The sequence below is a fragment of the Leucoraja erinacea genome, chromosome 3, assembly GCF_028641065.1.
Source record: "Leucoraja erinacea ecotype New England chromosome 3, Leri_hhj_1, whole genome shotgun sequence".
Classification (NCBI taxonomy): domain Eukaryota; kingdom Metazoa; phylum Chordata; class Chondrichthyes; order Rajiformes; family Rajidae; genus Leucoraja; species Leucoraja erinaceus.
The window spans coordinates 8,833,241-8,856,419 of NC_073379.1; the positions used below are offsets into that span (position 1 = coordinate 8,833,241).

Genomic DNA, 23,179 nt, shown 5'->3' on the forward strand with positions numbered 1-23,179 from the left:
GGGTCAGGCAGCATCTCTGGAGAACATGGATAGGTGACGTTTCACAGAGTGCTGGAGTAACTCAGCGGGTCAGGCAGCATCTCTGGAGAACATGGATAGGTGACGTTTCACAGAGTGCTGGAGTAATTCAGCGGGTCAGGCAGCATCTCCAGCATTTTGTGTCTACCTTTTATTTACACACACCATCCTCTATGATAACAGCCAACAATGGCTTCTTTGAAAAGTTGCCAATTTGCTTGTGAGAAAATCATTCTCTGAGTGCAGCAGATTGCATCATTGAATTCCATGCATTTCTGACCCGACTGAACCTATAAAAATAATAGTGCATCTTTGCCTACAGGCAGCCACTTTGTGCCTGCAGTTTTAGAGACTTCGGTGGTTGTTTATCAGCTGGAAACTAAGCACGTCACCATCAACTTTTAGTCACATACCCGTGCCCTTGTCTTCAGGTAAGAGTGGTGGTATCAATGTGGTCAAACTGAACTCGGATCAGTTCATTCAGGTTTAATATTGTCACGTATACCATGAAAAAGCTTTGTTTTGCACATTCTCCAAACATATGGATGGATCATTCGTCCATACAATCAAGTTCATAACTTCTCGAGGCCATTCAGCCCATCAAGTCTACTCCGCCATTCAATCTTGGCTGATCTCTTTCCCTCAACCCCATTCTCCTGCCTTCTCCCCAGGACACCCGTACTAATCATGAATCTGTCAATCTCCGCTTTGAAAATACCAAATGATGGCCTCCACAGCCCTCTGTGGCAGAATTCCACAGATTCACCACTCTCAGACTAAAGAAATTCCAAATCTCCTTCCTTTCTGTCGAATTCTCTGCCTCAGAGGGCGGTGGAGGCCGGTTCTCTGGATGCTTTCAAGAGTGAGTTAGATAGGGCTCTTAAAGATAGCGGAGTCAGGGGATAGGGGGAGAAGGCAGGAACAAGGTACTGATTGTGAATGATCAGCCGTGATCGCATTGAATGACGGTGCTGGCTCGAAGGGCCGAATGGCCTACTCCTGCACCTATTGTCTATTGAATCCTATGTGGAGTATGAATGTTCTCCTCCATGACCATGTAGTTTTCTACCAGTTGCTCTGGTTTGCAACTTTAAAGATGTGACAAGGTTGGCTGCTCTGGAAGGTTAGATCGCATGGGATCCAAGGAGAGATAGCTTAATGGATAGCAAATTGGCTCCATGGAAGGAAGCAGAGAGTGATGGTGGAAGGTTGCTTCTCGTGCTGGAGGCCTGTGACTAGTGGTGTGCCTCAGGGTTCGGTGCCGGGCCTGTTACTGTTTGTCATCTACATCAATGATTTGGATGAGAACACACAGGGCAAGATGGGCAAGTTTGCTGATGACACAAAAGTGGGCGGGTTTGCAGATAGTGAAGTTGGTTGTCAACGATTGCAGCAGGATCTGGATCGATTGGCCAGGTGGGATGAGGAATGGTTGATGGGATTTAATACAGAGATGTGTGAGGTGTTGCATTTTGGGACGTCTAACAAGGGCAGGACCTACACAGTAAATGGTAGGCTTCTGGGTAGTGTTGTCGAGCAGAGGGATCTTGGAGTGCAGGTGCATGGTTCCTTGAAGGTCAAGTCGCAGATAGATAAGGTGGTCAAAAAGGCTTTGGGCACTTTGGCCTTCATTAGTCAGAGTTTTGAGTATAGAAGTTGGGAGGTCATGTTGCAGTTGTATAAGATGTTGGTGAGACCGCATTTAGAATATATGTGTCTAGTTCCGGGCACCATGTTATAGGAAATATATTGTCAAGCTGGAAAGGGTTCAGAGAAGAATAACAAGTATGTTGCCAGGACTAGAGGGTGTGAGCTATAGAGTTGAGTGGGCTGGGTCTCTATTCCATGGAATGCAGGAGAATGAGGGGTGATCTTATAGAGGTATACAAAATCATGAGAGGAATCGATCGGGTAGATGCACAGAGTCTCTTGCCCAGAGTAGGGGAATTGAGGACCAGATGATATGTGAAGTGGAAAAGATTTAATAGGAATCTGAGGGGTAACTTTTTCACACAAAGGGTGGTGGGTGTATGGAACGAGCTGCCAGATGTGGTCATGGAGGCTGGGACTATGCCAGCGTTTAAGAAACAGTTGGACAAGTAAATGGATAAGACCGGTTTGGAGGGATATGGACCAAGCGCAGGCAAGTGGGACATGTTGGCCGGTGTGGGCAAGTTGGGCCTAAGGGCCTGGCTCCACACTGTATGACTCTATGACTCTATGTGCTGTTTGGTCAATGGGCAACTGCAAACTGCCCCATAGTCTAGGTAAGGGACAACAGAATCAAAATGTGGAGTTCACACAAGACTGGATAATTTACGGCTCCAAGTAGAAATAGGACTGATGGGGTTCTTGTGTTGGCGGAAGGCATGGTACATGGTGGGCCTAATGGCATCTTGCTATGCAGTAAATAAGTAACAAAGCAATTCAACAATAAGTAACATCGTGTGACCTTGAGAAAGTTTTTTTATTGCTAAAATGCATCATAATAATTGAACGCCTAACACCAATTCTGCACGGCACGTTGGCGCAGTGGCAGAGTTGCTGCCTTGCAGCGCCGGGGACTTGGGTTCCATCCTGACTACGGGTGCTGTCTGTACGAAGTTTGTACTTTCTCCATGTGACCACACGGGTTTTCTCGAAGTTGCTCCGGTTTCCTCTCACACTCCAAAGACGTACAGGTTTGGAGGTTGTCTTGGTATAGATGTAAATTGTTCCTAGTGTGTGTAGGATAGTGTTAATGTGCGGGAATCGCTGCTCGAAGGGCCTGTTTCCATGCTGTATCTCTGAACTAAATTAAAACGAAACTATATCTTAGTCTAGCTGGGGAATGGTTCTGTTTGAATGATTGTTATTATTCTCCAATTTGATTGTGCTGAATGAATCAATCCAGAACTAGAGTTTAAATGGAATTTTGATGTAGCTTTGCAGTGACATTGTAGGGATATGCATGGAGTATTATAATTACTTGTATGATTTGAATTATTTCAGAACTTTGACCATTCTCGGAAAAGTGTACTGCTTAAAGAAGGTCAAGACCTGATGACGGTCTACTATCAAGAAGTACAAACACTATATGATGTGTTAAAAAGAGGTTTGATTGTATCAGGTTAGTATTGAGAATTGTACAAATCAGGCACGTGCCGTCAGGGTAGGCAGGGTCAGCAATGCCTACCCTGACTAAAATTATAAAATGGTCATCTTTATTACTAAAAGTCTGATCTTGACCACTTCCTGTTGTTCAGTATATTGATTTTAGACAAAACGCTACCACTTACGGCTGTGATTTTTGGCCATCTTATTCAGAGTCCCCCCCCCCCCCTCGCTGCGCACGACAAGAGGATTTTTCCCATCGATGAAAAATAAAAGCGTTACTAGTGTTTAAAAAATGTTGAGATTCTCTCTCCTGAAGGCCACGCACCTTCCAGAGAGGACTATAAAACCCGGCAGTGTGGAGATGCCAGTTCTCTGCAAGATGGGGGAGTGAGAGGTCACAATTCTCAGTCTGAGCTGTGAATAACACATGTCTACAAAACTGTGAGTGGTTTTACTGACCTGTCAGTGCCCTTAATGTGGTTTGAAAATGTAGTTTGAAAATGCAAAAGTGTGTTTTGGTTTGAAAGTGCTAAAGCTGTGTTGCCTTTGGATTTGAAAGTGCTAAAGCAAACTGTGTTGCCTTTGGTTTTGAAAGTGCTAAAGCAAGCTGCCGTGCCTTTGGGTTTGAAAGTGCTAAAGCAAGCTGCCTTGCCTAATTAGAGCTGCCTTGCCTTCTATATAATTAAAAGTCTAATCTTGACCACTTCCTGTTTGCGCTTTATATTAATTTTAGTCAAAACGCTGCCACGTACGGCTGTGATTTTTTTGCCATCTTACTCAGTCCCCATCTGCTCATCAGGTGCCGAGGATTTTTCCCATCGATGAAAAATATAAGAGTTATTAGTGTTTAAAATGTTTTAAGATTCTCTCTCCTGTCAATCACACCATGAAGGCCACGCCCCTTGTGGTGGGAGGGGGGAGGGACTATAAAACCCAGAAGTGTGGGCGTGGCTCAGTCTCTGCAAGATGGGGAGGGAGAGGTCACGACTCGCTGTCTTTAGTGGCTTTGCACCCTGCTTGAAATGGTATGAAACTGCACTTGAATTTGGTGGCCTCGCACCCTGCTTGAAATGGAATTTCAAGGAATAGCCGTGAGTCAACTGCGAGCCTACCAGCCGTGAGTGAGTGAGCTGCCAGCACAACAGGCTTGAGGGACTGAGCCGCCATTCCAATAATCCATTCGACCCACAATATCCATACTAGCCCTCTGGAAACCATTCCCTTCAGCGCCCAACACCCATACTAGCACTCCAGAAAGTGCCACTCCCCCACCCCCACTGGACCACTAATATTGGAATTGGTGGAGAGGTGGAATATTGCATTGGGGGCCAGCCCACCCGTGCGATGCTGGGACCCAACGGGTCCCACTTAGTCCAGTTACTGAATATAAATAGTAAAGGCACGGGAGAATGATGCCTTCCTAAGAGATCGATCTCTTCGGTAGGCATAACTCTCCTGTGCCTTTCATCCGCAGTACATGTAACACACAAAAGTGTGTGCCGCTTGCGTGCCGTCGATGCTGCTTCAAGCCTTCAGTGACAACGGTCTATAAAGGCAGCTGCAATTCTGCCTTTGCACCGTGGACTGCGTGCATGTGCTGCACAGCATTGTACTGCGCATGCGCAGCCCAAGTTCCTTGGTGGGCTTTGCAAACACGGATTGCCATTATCTTGAGAGTGTCTTAAGAAACTAAGGGAGAAGAATGGAGTTTGTGTACAAACGATGTGGCAAGTAAATTACTTTGGGCTACATGTTTTTAAATACTTTATTGAGAGATAAGGCTTTTGAAGACCAATTGCTTTATAAAAGTCGACAGACTGCCCACTGGAGAACAATCTGTGCATGCTCGGTTTTCACGATTTTTTAAACGCCCGACTGACTGCCTACCCTGAGTAATTACTCATGGCAGGCACGTGCTTGGTACAAATCTTTGACATGATGGTTTGGTTCAGTTCGAGATACAGCATCGAAACAGGCTCTTCAGCCCACCGAGGCCACACCGACCACTGAGCAGCCATGCACACTATGTTCTATGTAATCCCACTTTCCCACCCACTCCCAGCGCACTAGGGGGCAATTTACAGAGGGCCGATTAACCTACAAACCAGCATGTCCTTGGGATGTTGGAGGAAACCAGTGCACCCGGTGCTAACGCATAAAGTCCAGCAGGCAGTGAAGAAAGTGAATGGCATGTTGGCCTTTATAACAAGAGGAGTCGAGTATAGGACAAAGAGGTCCTTCTGCAGTTGTACAGGACATTAGTGAGACCACACCTGGAGTATTGTGTGCAGTTTTGGTCCCCTAATTTGAGGAAGGACATTCTTGCTATTGAGGGTGTGCAACATAGGTTTACAAGGGATGGCCGGACTGTCATATTTGTGGATGATCAGCCTTAGATGGATTTAAGAGAGAGTTAGATAGAGCTCTAGGGGCTAGTGGAGTCAAGGGATTTGGGGCTAGTAGAGTCAAGGGAGAAGGCAGGCACAGGTTATTGATAGGGGACGATCAGCAATGATAACAATGAATGGCGGTGCTGGCTCGAAGGGCCGAATGGCCTCCTCCTGCACCTATTTTCGATGTTTCTATACACTGAGAGAATGAAGCACCTGGGCTTGTACACTCTGGAGTTTAGAAGGATGAGAGGGGATCTAGACGCTAGATGAGGGAAACATGTTCCCGATGTTGGGGGAGTCCAGAACCAGGGGCCACAGTTTAAGAATAACGGGTAAGCCATTTAGAACAGAGATGAGGAAACACTTTTTCACACAGAGAGTTATGAGTGTGGAATTCTCTCCCTCAGAGGGCGGTGGAGGCCGGTTCTTAATAAAATCTTAACAAACATACTGATATCTGATCTCCCGGTTGCTAAACACTTTGACTCCCCCTCCCATTCCCACACTGATCTTTCTGTCCTGGGCCTCCTCCATTGTCAGAGTGAGGCCCAGCGCAAATTGGAGGAACAGCAACTCGTATTCCGCTTGGGCAACTTATACCCCAGCGGTATGAACATTGACTTCTCTAACTTCTCTAAGTAACCTTTGCCTTCCCTCTCTCTCCATCCCTCTACCTTCACAGTTCTCCGACCAGTCTGAATGTCCTCGTTTACATTTTATCTCTGTTTGTTTTGATGTTACCTTCTCCTAGCTAACAATGATCCATTCTACATTTTCCATGATCCTCATCCCCTTCGTCTTGTTTTCACACCTTACACACCCACATCTCTATCTCCGTCTCCCCCGATTCAGTCTCAAGAACGCTCAACCCAAAACGTTAATTATACCTTCTCTCCAGAGATGTCGTCTGTGTTACTCCAGCACTTTGTGTTTATCTTTAGTTTAAACCAGCATCTGCAGTTCCTTCATGCAACATACTTATGCAGTACATGAATATGTTTAATTGACTACTGTAAACCTCCACACTGTGGGTTAATGGCAAAGAGCAGTTGATAGGTTGATGTGAGACAGACTAAGTTAAAAGAGCACAGGGAAATGCAACTGGTGTGTTTGCTCCCCTTGATGCTGTTATGGACCCAGTGGTATAAGTATAACATACAATAAGTATAACATATACAGGTGCACAACCTTTTATCTGGTGTTCCGGAAACCGAAAAACTCCGAAAACCGGCCATTTTTTCCAGATGTCGTCTGCGCACCAAAGCTCGCGTTTGGCGCCAAACTTGACCCGAAACGACCCACGGTCAACCCAGGTCTGTACTACTGTAGCGGCTGCCTCCTCCCCGGAGACCGGGAGACGCTTAAACATCTGTAAATCATTGCTTAAATGTTAGTCAGTTAGTTTGGAGGGCTTTTATGTGAAGGGGGGGTGAAGGGGTAAACTTTAATTCTTAGTCCCCTACCTGGTCGGAGAGGCGGGGAGCGGTCAATGCCTTACCGGGTCGCCATGCAGTACGCTCCGCAGCGCTGTGGCCGGTGGGGCAGCGGGCGGCGCCGGTTGTAGCTCCGACCCCGGCAACTCTACCCCTGGCTGCGAGGCACTCCAAGTCCAGCGCGGCCCGCGGCTGGACGCCCCAGCTCCGCGAATGTCGGGAGTCGGCGGCGTCGCAGCGCTGGGATACCAGCGGGGACCGGGCAATGCCTTACCGGGTCGCCGTGCGGCAAGCTCCGGAGCGCTGTGGCCGCCGACCCAACGTTCGCGGAGCGTCGCTGGATTTGGAGCCGCGCAGCCAGGGGTAGAGTTGCCGGAGTCGGAGCTCTAACCGGCGCCACCCGCGGCCGGACGAAGCCCCCAGCTCCGCGAGGTTGGGAGTCGCCGACCAGGTAGGTAGGGGACTAAGAATTAAAGTTTCCCCCTTCACCCCTACTCCACCACCACCACATAAAATCCCTCCAAACTAACTTACTAACATTTATGCAATGATTCTCCCGGTCTCCGGGGAGGAGGCAGCTGCTCCAGACTTTTCAAGCCGCCCGCGCTACCTACCTAATCTACGCTAAAAATCTTCCATTCGGAAATCCGAAAATGTCCGAAATCCGATAAGTGTCTGGTCCCAAGGCTTTCGGATAAAAGGTTGTGCACCTGTACCCATAAGTAGAACATACAATAAGGAGTGAGCAGATGCTGGTTTAAACCGAAGATAGACACAAAAAGCTGGAGTAACTCAGCGGGTCATACATCATCTGTTGAGAAAAGGAATAGGTGGCAGAAATGCTGTCTGACCTGCTGCGTTACTGCAGCGTTTTGTTTCTACGTACAATAAGGAGTTGTGCATGTGGCTTGTTTTTTGTTTTTACATTTTTCCAAGTCAATGATTGCATAATCAATCCAGAATTAGTTTCCCCAAATGATACAAGACTCTGATGCCTGATAATGTTTAAGAAAGAACTGCAGATGCTGGAAAAATCAAAGGTAGACGAAAATGCTGGAGGAACTTCACCCGCTGAGTTTGTGTTGTGGTAATTTTCTTCGGCATCTTTCCTAAAACGTGGTGTCTTGGATTTGGCATCGTCCTCCAGATGAAGGCTGTCAGCGCCTTTAAAAGCTTGGCATGATTTCAGCGGACTTAATAATCATTGTTAGTAGAGTCAAAGATCGACTTTAAAGTTGCAGCGTGGAAACTGGCCCTTCACCCCACTGAGTCCCCGCCGACCAGCAATCGCCCCGCATGCTAGCTCTATCCTACACACTAGGGACAAGTTACAGAAGCCAATTAACATACAAAACTGTATGTCTTTGGGATTGTGGGAGGAAACCGGAGCAAAACCCACGTGGTCACGGGGAGAACGTACAAATTCCGCAGAGGCGGCACCCGTAGTCAGGATCGAACCCGGGACTCCGGCGCTGTAAAGCTGCAACTCTACCGCTGCGCATCTGGGTCGCCCTGTAGCATGCGCTGTCAGATATCTTCCCCTCGTTTCACCGCCAAGTATTTATGGTCCCAGGAGTCTGCATTCCTGCAGCTCCTTTATAATTGCATCATTTAGTTTAAACCGTCTCTTTCCATTCTTCCCACTGGAAATCCATATTTCTCGACATTAAATGTCACCACTGTGTAGCCGTCAACGGCTAACCTATGTTTTCCTGAGCTCAGTTACTGCGCTGGTCATTGCTTGCTGCATGTGTGTTGTGTCATTCTCAAATGAAGAGTCTTTTACCCAAAGTAGGGAGGAATCAAGAATCAGAGGACATAGGTTTAAGGTGAGAGGGGCAAGATTTAATAAGAACATGAGGGACAACATTTTTCACAGCAAGTGGTGGGTATATGGAATTAACTGCCAGAGGAGGTAGTTGAGGCTTTATTTTCATTTAATTTAGAGATATAACGTGGAAAGAGGTCCTTCGGCCCACTGAGAACTCGCTGACCAACGTCCACCCGTAGACTTATTCAATGTTATTCCAGTTTTGCATCCTACAAGAAGGAGGGACAACTTACAGAAGCTAATTGACCTGCAAACTTGCACATCTTTGGAACACCCAGAGAAGACACACGTGGCCACTGGGAGAACATACAAACTCCGTACAGACAGCACCCGTAGTCAGGATCGAACCCGATTCTGTAAGGCAGCAACCCTATCACTGTGCCACTGTGCCGTCCAAATAGGCAGATACGATAACAACATTTAAAAGATATTCGAACTGGTTCAAGGATAGGAAAGGTTCAGAGGGATATGGGCCAAACGTGGGCAAGTAGATGGGGGTACCACGGTCGGCATGGGCAAGTTGGGCCGAAGGGCCTGTTTCTGTGCCGTATGACGCGAGAATATTTTTTCTGAATTCTTTCTGTTCAATGCCTCCCTCGTTTCCCCGTCCCCTCTCTCATCACTAACCCGCACACTCTAACTAAATCATTTGTGAAATGCAAGCGATGTGGAATTTTGTTCTTTTAAAATTCAACAGCTTGCATTTTACAAATGAGTTAGTAAAAGTGTGCGGGTTAGCGATGGTTTGTTTATTAATGTATCTCCAGCTTTGGGCAGCTCAAATACTGGAATGGTATTCAAGCAATGTGAAATATCGCACATAACATAATGATATTAATGTCAAGGAGTCATTTATGTGAATGTTGAGGAAACCAGAGAGATCCTTCACTTGTGGGTGGAAGGCACAACAAAGTTTGGTATTCACAAAGAATTAAGAGGGACATTCCCCAAAACGTTCCTCATTTAGAACTTTTTTACAAATGTGAAATTTCTCAGCCATTGAGGAAGAGCTCTTTAACTGATTGTGGATGATCAGCCATGATCACATTGAATGGTGGTGCTGGCTCAAAGGGCCGATTGACTTACTCCTGCACCTATTGACTATGTATCTATAACTCTGTTACTCTATGACTATTTATGGGCATGTACAAGGAAATGAACAATATGGGCTTGGATATAAAACTTGCATGGTATACATTTATATTATTTTTTAACGTGGCTGATATCCTACAATGATTAGAAATCAAAATTAAACCGGCGCAGTGGCAGGATGGAAGAAAGTAGTTTTTAACATATTCAGATTATTGTGCATTATTTTAAGTGGCTTAGGCAATCAAGAAGAGTTAGAATATTTACATGCAGAGGTTTTTTTTGTTGTATTTTTTAGGTAATGGACCCTGTGTGGGCTGCAGAAAGCCAAATCAACCTTTCCAGTGGATATCCTATCGTGAAGTAAGTAAGCTTGTTCCTTTTAGTAAGAAGATGTTGATGAATAGTGTTGGGCAAATGGTACTAGCTGCCAGAAGAGGTAGTTAAGGCAGGTACTGTGACAGCATTTAAAAGATACCTGGACAGGTACATGGATAGGAACGTTCAGAAGGGTATGGGACAAATGTGGGCAAATGAGTGACATATTGGTTTGGGTCAAATGGGACTAGCCTAGTTGGGACATATTGGACCGAAGTGCCTGTTTCCATGCTGTATGACTCTCTGTGACTCTATGAATGTATGAAAAGTTGAACAATCCAGCTTGCATCGTCTGTAAAGTTCAAGTTCGAGTTCACATTTATTGCCACAGGTACATTGGAATTTGATTTACCACGCAGCCACACAATCAAAAAGAGGACAATACACATTAGAATATAACATGAACATCCACCACAGTGGAATCAACATTCTTCACTGTGGTGGAAGGCAATAACGTTCAGTCAGTCCTCCTCCTTTGTTCATCCGTGGTCGGGGCCATGAACCCTCCGCAGTCACCGCAACGGACGGCCAGATGTACAGGCCGTCTCGTCAGGATGATTGAAACTCCGAAGTCTGCTCGGACGAACACACTCCGTGGCTTGAAGTTCCTGAATCGGAACTTTCCTACCGGAGACCGCAGCTTCAAGATGTTATAGGCCGCAGGCAGGCCGGCGGTCGGAGCTCTTCTCCGGCGATCCCCAGCGAGGGATCCCAGATGGTAAGTCCACGCCCCGCCCATGGCTAGAAGCTCCGCAGACCACGGCCCCACGATGCCAAGGTCACCAGGCCAGCGATCGTAGCACTCCTCTCTGGTGACCCCCGGCAAGGGTTCGCCCCCCCCGCTCGGCGATGGAAAAGTCCACGCTGCGCCCGCTGCTGAAGCTCTGGGCCCAACTCCGGGAAAGGCCGCTCCAATCTATGCTGTTGGGCCACGAGAGGGGAGGTGGAGAAGCGACATAGAAAAGTCACCCCTCCGTGAGGAAGTGACCGAAAAATGGTTTCCCCCCCTTTCTCCCCCACGCAAAACACACTGAGAAACACCCAAAACAAACACTTGGACACACTTTAAAAAAAAAGTCAAAATAACGAACACGCTGCTGGCAGGGCAGCCGACTCGCAGCACCATCGACGGACCAAGCAGTTGTGGGTAAGACTAAGGATAACTTCTAGAAAAGTTTTGTGGAAGTCTGTGGAATGTGGTCTCTGCTTTCTGTCTTGAAGACTCTGGAACAGGACTTTCTGGGTAATCGCCAGAGAAATTGTACAAAAAGAGATGACATTTTGATAATCAGGTTGCTTTAAATGATAATCGTATCTTAATAAACAATAGACAATAGGTGCAGGAGTAGGCCATTCAGCCCTTCGAGCCAGCACTACCCTTCAATGTGATCATCCCCAATCAGTACCCTGTTCCTGCCTTCTCCCCATATCCCCTGACTCCGCAATCTTCAAGAGCCCTATCTAGCTCTCTCTTGAAAGTATCCAGAGAACCGGCCTCCACCGCCCACTGCGGCAGAGAATTCCACAGACTCGCAACTCTCTGTGAGAAAAAGTGTTTACTCATCTCCGTTCTAACAGTGGCCCCTGGTTCTGGACTCCCCCAACATCGGGAACATCTTTTCTGCCTCTAGCGTGTCCAAACCCTGAATAATCTTATATGTTTCAATAAGATGCCCTCTCATCCTTCTAAATTCCAGTGTATAGAAGCCCAGCCGCTCTAGTATCTCGGCATATGATAGTCCCGCCATCCCGGGAATTAACCTTGTAAACCTACGCTGCACTCCCTCAAAAGCCTTGCTGAAGATAGGTGGAGGGGCAGGTGGTGTAGAAAAAGCAGGACTCTGCTGAAGCACTTGGATAGATTGGGAGAGTGGGTAGAGAAGTGGAATACAGCCAAGCAAAGTATGCGGTCATGCATCTTGGTAGTAGGAATAAAGGCATAGGCGATTTTCTAAATGTGGAGACGATTCAGAAATCGGAGGTGCAAAGGGACTTGGGACTGCTGGTGCAGCACTCGTTTTGTTAAGGAGGACTTTGTCGAACTTCTACAGGTGCACAGTAGAGAGCATGCTGACCGGTTGCATCGTGGCTTGATTCGGCAAATTGAGTGCCCAGGACTGAAAAAGACTACAAAAAGTAATAAACACTGCCCAGTCCATCATCGACTCTGACCTCCCTACCATCGAGGGGATCTATTGCAGTCGCTGCCTCAAAAAGGCTGGCAGCATCATCAAGGACCCACACCATCCTGGCCACTCACTCATCTCCCTGCTACCATCAGGTAGAAGGTACAGGAGCCTGAAGACTGCAACGTCCAGGTTCAGGAACAGCTTCGTCCCCACAGCCGTCAGGCTATTGAACTCAACTCATACAAAACTCTGAACATTAATAGCCCAGTATATGTTTATTTGCACTTTATTTATTCATGTGTGTATATATTTATACATTGGTATATGGACACACCGATCTGTTCTGTATTCATGCCTTCTATATTCTGTGGTGCTGAAGCAAAGCAAGAATTTCATTGCCCTATCTGGGACACATGGCAATAAACTTGAACACTTGAACTTGAGGATCCCCAAGAAGTTAAATGGCCCCTGGTTCTGGATTCGCCCAACATTGGGAACATTTTTCCTGCATCTAGCTTGTCCAGTCCTTTTACAATTTTATATGTTTCTGTAAGATCCTCCCTCATCCTTCTAAACTCCAGTGAATACAAGCCTAGTATTTTCAATCTTTCCTCATATGACAGTCCCGCCTTCCCAGGGATCAATCTCGTGAACCTACGCCGCAATACCTCAATCACAAGGATGTCCTTCCTCAAATTAGGAGACCAAAACTACACAATACTCCAGATGTGGTCTTACAACTATACAACTGCAGAAGAACCTCTTTACTCCGATACTGAAATCCTCTTGTTATGAAGGCCAACAGTCCATTAGCTTTCTTCACTGCCTGCTGTACCTGCACACCAATTAGCCTACAAACTTGGAGTGTGGGAGGAAACCGGAGCACCAGGGAAAAACCCACACAGGTCACGGGAGAGCGTATAAACTGTTACAGACATCACCCGTAGTCATGATCGAACCCGGGTCTCTGGCGCTGTGAGGCAGCAACTCTACTGCTATGCCACCCGTATGGAAGGACTGGTCAGAAGCCTGATAACAGGAGCCTCAGGTCACGTACTAGTAGGATGAGGAACAGCTTCTACAACAACACAATCACATTGCTGAACTCGGAGTCCCGCCGATAGATTTCTCTGGTCCCTCCGTCCCCATTGTTTAATTATTCTGTATTTCTTGATTATTCTGTATCTTCTCTCTTTCTATTTTTTTTTTTTTTCCTTATGTACAACTACTACGGACTGACGCAAAACTGCATTTCGTTGTACTCATACTTGTATTTGTGCGATGACATTAAAGTTGAATTGAAAAAAGAAGCTGCTCCTGAGTCTGGTGGTGCGCGCTTTCAAGTTTCTGGATCTTTTGCCCGAGAAGAAGGAATAACCGGGGTGGGACAAGTCTTTGAAGTCTAATGTACACAATGGGGTAGCGGTGAATCGGTCAAATGCAATGGAAAATTGTGTCTTTTCACAGGAACCTTTGGAATAGCATTGTGGAAATTGTTAGCACCCTCTTCTCAGGGGTGAAAATAGCATATATGAATTTGTAGGTCTCAATTTCATAAAATTTCATGAAATGAAGTCTAGATTTTACCATGTGCAAGATACAATGGTCTCCAAAATATGATGTGAAACTTGTAACCATGGAAATTCATGTTGTGGGCATTCATGCATTCATGAGGGATTGATTCATGCTGCCTAGCATCACGGAGCTGGAGGCCTTTGCTCGGGACTGACTTTGAGCCCCACCGTGAGGCAGTGGACTTACCATCGGAGCCTGCGATCCCTTGCCTGGGATCGACGCTCCAACCGGGGCTTGCGGATTTCACCATCGAGGAGCTCGCAGTCTCGGTGAGAGACCGATGTCGGGAAGCTCCAAAGTCGCAGAAGGTTCGACCAGCCCCGACCAGGGGTCCGATCGCCTGGCGCGGGGCAGCTGAGATCCCCCCGGATGCTTGATCGCCCCGATGCGGAGGGCCTGACTGCTGGCTACGGAAGGCCCGAGGCCCCCGAGAACAAAGAAGGGAAGAGATTGAATTTTTTCGCCTTCCATCACAGTGAGGAATGTGGAGGAGTCACTGTGGTGGATGTTCATGTTAAAATGTATTTTGTGTGTCTCATTGCTTTTTTATTGATATGACTGTGTGGTAAATCAAATTCTTCGTATGTTGCAAAACATACTTGGCTGTAAAAGTATGATTAAGATTATGATTATGATGTGATTTTTCTTCCAAGGCTATTAAAGTACCGGGTAGCTGCATTACTAGATAGTTAGAGAAGTGCAGTTGGAAACAGGCTCTTCGGCCCACAGAGTCTATACTAACCCATTCACACTCATCCTACACCAATCTTATCCAGTTTTATTCTCTCCATATTATTACCAAGTCTCCCCAGATTCTACCAGTCACCCATTAAGGGCAATTAACCGACCAATCTTTGGGATGTGGGAGGAAACCAGATCATCCGGACATAACTCACGTGGTCACAGGGAGAATGGGCAAACTCCACACAGAAAGCACCCGAGGTCAGGGTCGAACCTGGATCTCTGGCGCTGTGAGGCAGCAGCTCTACCAGCTGCCCCACTTGTAGTTCGGTTTAGTTTAGTTTATTGTCACTTGTACCAATAGACAATAGACAATAGGTGCAGGAGTAGGCCATTCGGCCCTTCGAGCCAGCACCGCCATTCAATGTGATCATGGCTGATCATCCCCAATCAGTACCCTGTTCCTGCCTTCTCCCCATATCCCCTGACTCCGCTATCTTTAAGAGCCCTATCTAGCTCTCTCTTGAAAGCATCCAGAGAACCGGCCTCCACCGCCCTCTGAGGCAGAGAATTCCACAGACTCACAACTCTCTGTGAGAAAAAGTGTTTCCTCGTCTCAGTTCTAAATGGCTTACCCTGTATTCTTAAACTGTGGCCCCTGGTTCTGGACTCCCCCAACATCGGGAACATGTTTCCTGCCTCTAGCGTGTCCAACCCCTTAACAATCTTATATGTTTCAATGAGATCCCCGAGGTACAATGAAAAGCTTTTTTGTTGCGTGCTAACCAGTATGCAGAAAGACAATACATGATAACAATCGAGCCATTTACAGTGTATAGATAAGGAATGCATGATAAGTGATACAGTGCATGATAAGGAAAAACGTTTGGTGAATGATATAATAATCTGCCACTACACAAGGTAAAGCCAGCATAGACCATTCAAGGATTGTCCGAGGGGCACGGTAGATAGTAGTTCAAACCCAATCTCTAGTAGTTCGAGCCCAATCTCTAGATTCAGTTGCCCAGCTGGTGTAGCTGTGACAAATATAAGTATCAAGGGCCTGTCGCACTGTACAAGGCAACATAGAAACATAGAAACATAGAAATTAGGTGCAGGAGTAGGCCATTCGGCCCTTCGAGCCTGCACCGCCATTCAATATGATCATGGCTGATCATCCAACTCAGTATCCCGTACCTGCCTTCTCTCCATACCCCCTGATCCCCTTAGCCACAAAGGCCACATCTAACTCCCTCTTAAATATAGCCAATGAACTGGCCTCAACTACCCTCTGTGGCAGAGAGTTCCAGAGATTCACCACTCTCTGTGTGAAAAAAGTTCTTCTCATCTCGGTTTTAAAGGATTTCCACCTTATCCTTAAGTTGTGACCCCTTGTCCTGGATTCAATTGTAATTCAAGAGCTCTCCCTAGTTTAAAAAAAAAATCAAACTCGTATGCACGTAGAATGTACGTAGTGGGTACGTCGGAGATCGGGGACATCTCTTAGCGACTTGTAACGCTGACGGAAGGTACTCGGGAAACGCGGTAAGCTCGTGAAGACTCGTGAAGATTTTTCAACGGGTTGAAAAATGTCCACGAGAGCCCTGAGTACCTGCGAGCGGCCATTACCGTAAATCTCCGAGTTCGAATCGGAAAACTCGGGAGAACTCTTGAATTAGCGTGTACAGTGGGACAGCCCCATTACGCTGGCTTTAATGTTTCTCATCTTGTTTTTCAGGTTAGTGAAAGGGCAGAATGTATAGGTTCGGGATTTATACGTCGCGGCTACAAAGGAGGGAATAGTGAATATATAGGAATTTATGCCCAAAACAGACCAGAGGTAAGCACTTAAAAAAAATTTGAGTTCCAATTTTTAGTTCCAATGGTAACTTCCCTTCTTCTACTTCTTCTTCTTCTTGTATTTGAGGCAGCAGAAGTCCGCAGCAGGGTGATGACGTCCGTCGGTGCCCGCCCTAAAATGGGCGCATGCTCCGGGTCTGCGCCGAGCTTCGGCGCTGCTGCTGACTCTGTTTGTTGTCGTTGGCCTGACTGAGGTCAGATGCCAGGGCTCACTACGGGGCGGTCGACAACATGAGCCCCTCAACTTCCCTTTGAGGTGTCCTCTTTAAAACTCACCACAATAAGTCCCATTGATTTGGAGTAGTTTAGTTAGGTTTAGAGATACAGCGGGGAAACAGGCCCTTCGGCCCAACGAGTCCCCGCCGACCAGCAATTCCTGCAAATTACCCTACACACAATAGGGACAATTTTACACTTATACAGTGATACCAAGCCATTTAACCTACAAACCCGCACGTCTTTGGAGTGTGGGAGGAAACAGAAGAACCCGGAGAAAGCCCACGCGGTCACGGTGAGAACGGACAAACTCCGTACAGACAGCACCCGCATTAAAGCTTGTATAGTTCTTGTCATTTAGCTTGGAGGTACAGCACGGAATGAGGCCCTTCGGCCCACCGAGTCTGTGCCAACCTGTGATCCCCGCACATTAACACTATCCCACACACACTGGGGACCAAGCCAATTAATCTTCAATCCTGTACGTCTTTGGGAGTGTGGGAGGAAACCGGGGAACCTGGAGGAAACCCACGCGGGTCACGGGGAGAACGTACAAACTCCGTACAGCCAGCGCCCGTAGTCAGGATCGAACCTGGGTCTCTTGCGCTGTGAAGCAGCAACTCCACCATGCCGCCCACAAGTTTATTTAGTATTTCTTGTGCAAAAGTAAAATGTATCTCTAGTCCTGTGTTATCTCGGTGATAAGTCTGTTGTGTGTTGCTGCAGTGTGTTATGACCTTCTCCCATCCCACCGCAGTGGGTTATTGTTGAACAGGCTTGTTACGCGTTTTCCATGGTCGTTGTGCCACTGTACGATACGCTGGGGATCGAAGCTATTTCCTTTATCATAAACAAAGGTACGTTGACAATAAATAAGTTAAAGGGTCTGTCCCACTTGGGCGACATTTTGGCAGACGGCCTGAAAAGAGGTTGTCGCGGCGTGGTCGGGTCGTGACGCGTGGTGACGCATGTAGTGACGTGTGGGTGTCGCCCTGCCACCCCAGGATTGTGGTATGTTCAAAATCCTCGCGTGTCATCTGCGTGTCAATAGACAATAGGTGCAGGAGTAGGCCATTCGGTCCTTCGAGCCAGCACCGCCATTCAATGTGATCATGGCTGATCATCCTCAATCAGTTCCTGCCTTCTCCCCATATCCCCTGACTCCGTTATTTTTAAGAGTCCTATCTAGCTCTCTCTTGAAAGCATCCAGAGAACCCGCCTCCACCGCCCTCTGAGGCAGCAAATTCCACAGACTCACCACTCTCTGTGAGAAAAAGTGTTTCCTCGTCTCCGTTCTGAATGGCTTACTCCTTATTCATGAGCTGTGGCCCCTGGTTCTGGTCTCCCCCCACATCGGGAACATGTTTCCTGCCTCTAGCGTGTCCAAACCCTTAACAATCTTATATGTTTCAATGAGATACCCTCTCATCCTTCTAAACTCCAGAGCGTACAAGCCCAGCTGCTCCATTCTCTTAGCATATGACAGTCCTGCCATCCCGGGAATTAACCTGGTAAACTACGCTGCACTCCCAATAGCAAGAATGTCCTTAAATTCCTCAAATGCATCATTGCAATTTGTGTTTCTTCTCATGAAGTAAGGCAAGCCTGATCCCATTTCTCTCTTTCTTTTCCAAGTAGCCCTCTGTTGTTTTAAATAAACTATGCAAAGCTGCAGTGTTCATTTCCTTGCTTGTTTCCCTGTCATGCGCTGTTGGAGGAAATCTGTCAGCTCAATTTAACATTCCTAAACTTTTGTGGATTTTGTGGGAAATCTTCACTGCCGAAATGTAAAAAAAATATAAGCATGCCTCAATTTCAATTCAATCTGTAAAACGCAAAGTGCTGCAGGAGCTCAGCAGGTCTGTCAACAACAGTGGAAGGAATAGTTGCACTAAATGCAGGCTGCATTTCAGGTCGGGACTCTTTGCCAATCTGAAAAAAGGACCTGGTGCCAAAATGTTACCTGGCCATTCCCTCCACGGATGCTGCCTGACCCACTGAGTTCCTCCAGCACGACGGTAGACACAAAAATGCTGGAGTAACTCAGCGGGACAGGCAGCATCTCTGGAGAGCAGGAATGGGTGACGATTCGGGTCGATGAGGAGCCCGCGACTGGAGCCCAGGTCGGCACCGCGGAGGCGTGAAGTGGGGCCTCGGCAGCGGTGGTGAAGACTCACGGCGGCAGCGGTGAAGCCTCGCGGCGATGGGGCCTAGGTGGCGGTGAAGCCTCGCGGGTCGACCCGCGGTCGATGAAAGCGTGGAGGACTGCCGTGAGGGGGGAGGGGAAGAACAATGGACAATTTGGGGGGCGGGGGGGGGGGGGGGGGAGGGGGGTCAAAAGGGGGAGCCGGCGTGCTTTGCAACTTTACCACTGGCCGCTGCCTGTATACATTGTGTCTGCAAGCAAAGAATCTCACTGTGCTTAGTCACATGTGACGAGAAAGTATTCCTATTTCCAAGACCCTTCTTCAGACTATATTTGGTCAGTCTATCTTCGGTTTAAACCAGCATCAGCAGTTGCTTCCCACACGAGTTCCTCCAGCACGTTGCGCGTTGATCAAGATTCCAGCATCTGGCGTTTCTCAAGTCTGCACTGTTTCAATGTCATTGTTTCTGTACACGTTTTGGATCCAAGATGGTGCCCAAAGCCAGACGACTCTGTGCTTGGTGGTCCCAGAAGCGAATCTGCAATCACTCGTCACACTGGCTCCACTCTGTCAAATCACTACTCCAAAAGCAGCATTTCTCACTTGGAAGGTAGACAAAAAAATGCTGGAGAAACGCAGCAGCGGGCGAGGCAGCATCTACATCTTCTTAAACATTTCGTACTTGGAAGTGTCTTGAGAGCAGTCTGTGTCACTGTCAATGAAATACTGAAGGTACTGTCGTGTTTGAAGGTGGACAAATCTCCGGGGCCTGATTGGATATATCCGAGGACATTGCGGGAAACTAGAGAGGAAATTGTGGGAGCCCTGGTTGAAATTTACGAGTCGTCCTTAAATACAGGAGTGGTGTCGGAAGACTGGAGGGTGGCAAATGTTGTGCCTCTTTTCAAGAAGGGCTGCAGGGATAATGCTGGGAACTATAGGCCGGTGAGCTTAACATCTGCAGTTGGAAAGTTACTGGAGAGTATTCTGAGAGGTAGGTTACACAGGCATTTGGATGGGCAAGGGGTGATTAGGGACAGTCAGCATGGTTTTGTACGTGGGAGGTCGTGTCTCACAAATCTGATTGATTTTTTTGAAGACGTGACCAAAAAGGTCAGAGGGCAGAGCTGTAGATGTTGTGTACATGGATTTCAGTAAGGCGTTCGACAAGGTTCCGTATGGTAGGCTGCTCTGGAAGGTTAGATCGCATGGGATGTTGCCAGGACTAGAGGGTGTGAGCTATAGGGAGAGGTTGAGTCGGCAGGGCCTCTATTCCATTGAGCGCAAAAGGATGAGGGGTGATCTCATAGAGGTGTACAAAATCATGAGAATAGATTGGATAGATGCACAGAGTCTTTTGCCCAGATTAGGGGAATTGAGGACCAGAGGACATAGGTTCAAGATGAAGGGGAAAAGATTTAATAGGAATCTGAGGGGTAACTTTTTCACATAAAGGGTGGTGGGTGCATGGAACAAGCTGCCAGATGAGGACTATCCCAATGTTTAAGAAACAGTTAGACAGGTACATGGATAGGACAGGTTTGGAGGGATATGGACCAAGCGCAGGCAGGTGGGACTAGTGTAACTGGGACAAGTTGGCCGGCTTGGGCAAGTTGGGCCGAAGGGCCTGTTTCCATACTGTATCACTCTATGACTCTATGTATCCGAACACTGTGGAGAAGAAGGATGGGTGACATTTCTGGGCGGGAATCTTCTTCAGAAACCCTGTCTGAAGAAGGGTTCTGACCCAAAACATCACCCATCCTTCTCCAGAGATGCTGCCTGACCTGCTGAGTTACACCAGCACTTTGTGTCTATCATTGGAATAAACCAGTATCTTCAGGCTATGACAGAAATATTTCAAATGTCATTAGAAACGGGAATAGTGCCCGAGGATTGGTGTACTGCGCATGTTGTTCCATTGTTTAAAAAGGGTTCTAAGAGTAAACCTAGCAATTATAGACCTATTAGTTTGACTTCAGTGGTGGGCAAATGAATGGAAAAAGATACTTAGAGATAATATATATAATCATCTGGATAAACAGGGTCTGATTAGGAACAGTCAACATGGATTTGTGCCTGGAAGGTCATGTTTGACTAATCTTCTTGAATTTTTTGAAGATGTTACTAGGGAAATTAATGAGGGTAAAGCAGTGGATGTTGTGTATATGGACTTCAGTAAGGCCTTTGACAAGGTTCCTCATGGAAGGTTGGTTAAGAAGGTTCAATTGTTGGGTATAAATGCAGGAATAGCAAGATGGATTCAACAGTGGCTGAATGGGCGATGCCAGAGGGTAATGGTGGATGGGTGTTTATCGGGTTGGAGGCAGTGACTAGTGTGGTGCCTCAGGGATCTGTGTTGGGTCCACTGTTGTTTGTCATGTACATCAATGATCCGGAAAAAGGTGTGATACATTGGATTAGTAAGTATGTAGATGATACCAAGATAGGGGGTGTTGTTGATAATGAAGTAGATTTCCAAAGTCTACAGAGAGATTTAGGCCATTTGGAAAAATGGGCTGAAAGATGGCAGATGGAGTTTAATGCTGATAAATGTGAGGTGCTACATCTTGGCAGGACAAATCAAAATAGGACGTACATGGTAAATGGTAGGGAATTGAAGAATACAGTTGAACAGAGGGATCTGGGAATAACCGTGCATAATTCCTTGAAGGTGGAATCTCATATAGATAGGGTGGTAAAGAAAGCTTTTGGTATGCTAGGCTTTATAAATCAGAGCATTGTGTATAGAAGCTGGGATGTAATGTTAAAATTGTACAAGGCATTGGTGAGACCAAATCTGGAGTATGGTGTACAATTTTGGTCGCCCAATTATAGGAAGGATGTCAACAAAATAGAGAGAGTACAGAGGAGATTTACTAGAATGTTGCCTGGGTACTAAGTTACAGAGATAGGTTGAATAAATTAGGTCTTTATTCTCTGGAGCGCAGAAGGTTAAGGGGGGACTTGATAGAGGTCTTTAAAATGATGAGAGGGATAGACAGAGTTGATGTGGACAAGCTTTTCCCTTTGAGAATAGGGAAGATTCAAACAAGAGGACATGACTTCAGAATTAAGGGACAGAGGTTTAGGGGTAACCTGAGGGGGAACTTCTTTACTCAGAGAGTGGTAGCTGTGTGGAATGAGCTTCCAGTGGAAGTGGTGGAGGCAGGTTCGTTGGTATCATTTAAAAATAAATTGGATAGGCATAAGGATGAGAAGGGAATGGAGGGTTATGGTATGAGTGCAGGCAGGTGGGACTAAGGGAAAAAAAATTGTTCGGCATGGACTTGTAGGGCCGAGATGGCTTGTTTCCGTGCTGTAATTGTTATATGGTTCAGTTATTTTCTACACATCTATACACTGTAAATGGCTCGATTGTAATCATGTATTGTCTTTCCATTGACTGGATAGCATACACCAAAAGCTTTTCACTTCATGAATAAGTGTATGAATAAGTTTATTGGCCAAGTATTCACATACAAGGAATTTGCCTTGGTGCTCCACCCACAAGTGACAACATGACATACAGTGACAGTTAGCAATGATTCATAAAATATTAAACATTAATAATAAAACATTATCGAATAAAGATGTGAATTAAATTAAATACCAGAGCAAAAGGAGGCTACAGATTTTTGGATATTGAGTAGAGCTACAACTCGTGGAAAAAAGCTGTTTTTATGTCTGGCTGTGGCAGCTTTGACAGTCCAGAGTCGCCTTCCAGAGGGAAGCGATTCAAAGAGTTTGTGGCCAGGCTGAGAGGGGTCAGAGATGAGCTTCCTGGCCCTTGCAGTGTACAGTTCATCAATGGAGGGAAGGTCGCAGCTCTGCTGATCGGACGATTCGCTGCAGCCTCCGGATGTCGTGCTTAGTGGCTGAGCCAAACCAGACCGTGATGGAGATGTACTTCAGTACACATGACTAAACCAAACTAAACTAAACCAATCTGAACTAAACAGATACAGGAATGAAACAAAAGTGAATCAGAGCATATATTCTTTTAAATAGTTAAAGTCAGTGAGTCATACTGCACGCGCACCGGCCCAAACCTTTCCTATCCACGGAACTCTCCAAATGATTTTTAAATGTTGATTTTGTACGTGGCTCAACTACCTCCTCTGGCAGCTCATTCCTTATACCCACCAAACCCTTGTGGAAAAGGTTGCCCCTCAGGTTCCTATAAAATCTTTCCCCTCTCACCTTATACAACTTTCCAGTTAAAACAATTCAAAACATGAAACTTGACATTCTCCGCTCAGTTTTGTAATAAATCTATTGCTGACCTACAAGAATTATAGGTGACCAACATGGACGAAAATTAGATGAAATA

At 46.6% G+C, this 23,179-nt stretch overlaps 1 protein-coding gene across 1 annotated transcript in view; it reads left to right on the forward strand.

Moving 5' to 3' along the window:
- acsl1a (acyl-CoA synthetase long chain family member 1a) overlaps positions 1-23,179 on the forward strand; it is a 105,340-nt gene that overhangs the window by 17,945 nt on the left and 64,216 nt on the right. The window contains exons 3-6 of the mRNA XM_055632026.1: positions 3,010-3,127; positions 10,159-10,223; positions 16,362-16,463; positions 17,457-17,556. Coding sequence (XP_055488001.1) covers positions 3,010-3,127; positions 10,159-10,223; positions 16,362-16,463; positions 17,457-17,556 — 385 coding nt within the window. The remainder of the gene's footprint in view (positions 1-3,009; positions 3,128-10,158; positions 10,224-16,361; positions 16,464-17,456; positions 17,557-23,179) is intronic.